Genomic DNA, 2627 nt, shown 5'->3' with positions numbered 1-2627 from the left:
TAGACATTCAGCCACCTGACAACTTTATTAGATGGTAGCTGAAACAATCATACGGGGACACTACTGTAGCTAAGCAGACAGCATATGCATGGTTAGCTTAGATATAGTAGTAGCAGACAGCATCACACATGATAAGCATAGATATAGAGTCCCAGCAAGCAATATCATACATGATAGACTTAGATACAACAGCTTTGCAGACAGTATTATGTATGATAGGAATAGATCCACCAGCTCAACATACAGTGTCACACATCATAGGATTAAATATTACATCTCAGCAGACAACAGCACACATCATAGTCTTAGATACAACAGATCAGCATTATCATATATGATAGGATTACATACAACAGCTTAGCATAAAGCTCCCAATTCTTAGTGTGGTGCATTCTTTTATCCCCTAGTTTGTACAAAGGACAAACACAAATGATTTATTGGCTTTTATACAAAGCTAATACCAAATGTGGTGCACACCATGCTAAATATATGCTAACATAACACAGTTCCCATCTTGGATTAGTGGTGTTACCTTCTATAAGAACAGCTTAACAGCAATAGTGACCATGCGCTCTATTGTATGGTAGACATCTGTATTCACTTACATCGTTTTTAAAAGCAATACAGAATAATTGTATTACATAGTATTCAGTATATTGAAAGAAGCTGAACCTAACTGTAATATTTTTCCAGTAAGTATTAAAAAGAAAGATTTTTTAAACCAAGGGTAAAATAAGCCATATATAATAGGATTCAATGCAGAATTAAAATAACCAAGCCATAGAACTGTATTGTATATATCATCAGATATTGAAAAACTAACATATGGATCAGTTACAGTAAGAATAAAAAATGGCAACCAGCACAAAATAAAAACCCCCATAACCAGACTCAGTGTTCTAGCTGCTTTGTTTTCAGCATTTACAAGAGTTTTCCCTTTTCTGCTTTTCTTCTGATTTACAGAATTGGGAATAGTATTTATCAACTTCACTTGTTTCTTAGCAACAGAGAAAATGTGCATGTACAATCCAATCATGAGGGTTCCCGGAATAAAGAAGCATAGCATTGACGTGATAACAGCCCAGATTTTGTTGAACGCAAGAGAACAAGACCCCACACACGGAACAAGTGTCTCCTGCTTCTCTAAACCTTCCATGTTTCCATTTGATAGAACAAGGCCAAATGAATATAGACACGGAAGAGACCAGCTGACAAATATATAAACCTCTATGACTGGAATTGTTATTTTCCTGCTGTAATGAAGAGGATGACATATTGCATAGTAACGGTCAACAGCTATAAAGAATAGGTGAAATATAGAGGTAGTGCACAATGTCATGTCAATACAGCTGTGTAGTTTACAAAACAAGTCTCCATAATACCAGCATGCAGTGATGGTCCTCATCATACTGTATGGCATAACCGTGAGTCCAAGGAGGAAATCTGTTGTGGCCAATGACAAAATGAGAAAGTTTGTTGGTGTGTGAAGCTGCCGGAAGTGAGAAACTGAAATGATCACCATGAGATTTCCCACAATTGTAAGAATAATAGCTCCATAAATGACAGTGTACATAGATATATCGGTAAGTACAGGACGGGTTATTCTAGGACAAGATGTGTTCAAACCAATAAAACATACTTCTTTATTTTGTGTTATATAGAAATCAAGTCTGCTCATGATCGTATTTATGACGTTCTTATTAAAATCCCTCTAAAGAAAAAAGAACATGATAAGCAATGATTTCTGAACACTTGTAAAACACACCTACAAACTACTAATTGTTTGGGGTGCTTGGAGTCAGAACCCCACAAAAAAAATCAAACAAATTTAAAATTGGCCACTGGGGTCAGCGATAAATTCAATCTTGGGAATGTTAGCTGTAGAAAAGGGCTAACTCTATTACCTGATTGATGCCAATCTGATGAAGGAGGAGATACCCTCCGAAACGCGTTATTGGATGAAATAAACACAGTGCCTTTTACTACCTTGTACTGCTTATTTTTGGTTGGGAGCAGTGCCTATTGGGTCTTTTTTTCCTGTTTCCCTGTCAACTCTATTACCTGACCAGCCCCCCGGGATAGGTTATTAGGGTACCGTAGGTTTGTCACGGCTACCAGGGGATCTAGTAAAGGCCTCCTTTTTTTTATAAAGCATAATCACATTTGACAATTTAATGTTAGCATAATGATATACCATCTGTATCTAATATTCTAGTTATATAATATCTTAAAGCTGTGGGAGGCAAGGTGTTTGCCGAAACGTTTCCTGTATAGCCTTATACGCAAAATTTCAAAAAACTATTTTTCTAGCAAAACTTCATGACTCCGGAGACCTTGACATTTCTTCAATGTACTCAAAGCTTCCAATGTGAAAAGAGAATAGAAATAAAAGCTGAATATCCTATAATATTTTGTTAACTTTATGGTTTCATAAGGCTTATTGTATGTGTACATTTATTAACCTCTTAAGGACCCATGACGTACGCGTACGTCATGAGCCCACTCCTGATCTATAACGCGGGGCCACAGCGTGCCGGTTAGCCGGAAAGCATGCCGGTTAGCTCAGGGAGCAGTTCGGGATAGCAGCGGCAAAATCACGGCATCCCGAACAGCTTACAAGACAGCTG

At 37.5% G+C, this 2627-nt stretch overlaps 1 protein-coding gene across 1 annotated transcript; it reads right to left on the bottom strand.

The window, feature by feature from the left end:
* Nucleotides 1-637: 637 nt before the first annotated feature.
* LOC130361046 (trace amine-associated receptor 4-like) lies at nucleotides 638-1636 on the bottom strand. The gene has a single exon (XM_056563607.1). The coding sequence runs from the start codon at nucleotides 1571-1573 to the stop codon at nucleotides 638-640; it is 936 nt and encodes a 311-aa protein (XP_056419582.1). The 5' UTR covers nucleotides 1574-1636.
* Nucleotides 1637-2627: the final 991 nt, after the last annotated feature.

This window comes from Hyla sarda, chromosome 3 (assembly GCF_029499605.1).
Source record: "Hyla sarda isolate aHylSar1 chromosome 3, aHylSar1.hap1, whole genome shotgun sequence".
Taxonomy (NCBI): domain Eukaryota; kingdom Metazoa; phylum Chordata; class Amphibia; order Anura; family Hylidae; genus Hyla; species Hyla sarda.
Note: the sequence above shows the minus strand (reverse complement) of the source record. Positions and strands in the feature narration are given on the sequence as shown.

Coding starts and splice junctions, on each gene's coding strand:
- LOC130361046 (XM_056563607.1), bottom strand. CDS start 1,573: ATGTACACTGTCATTTATGGAGCTATTATTCTTACAATTGTGGGAAAT.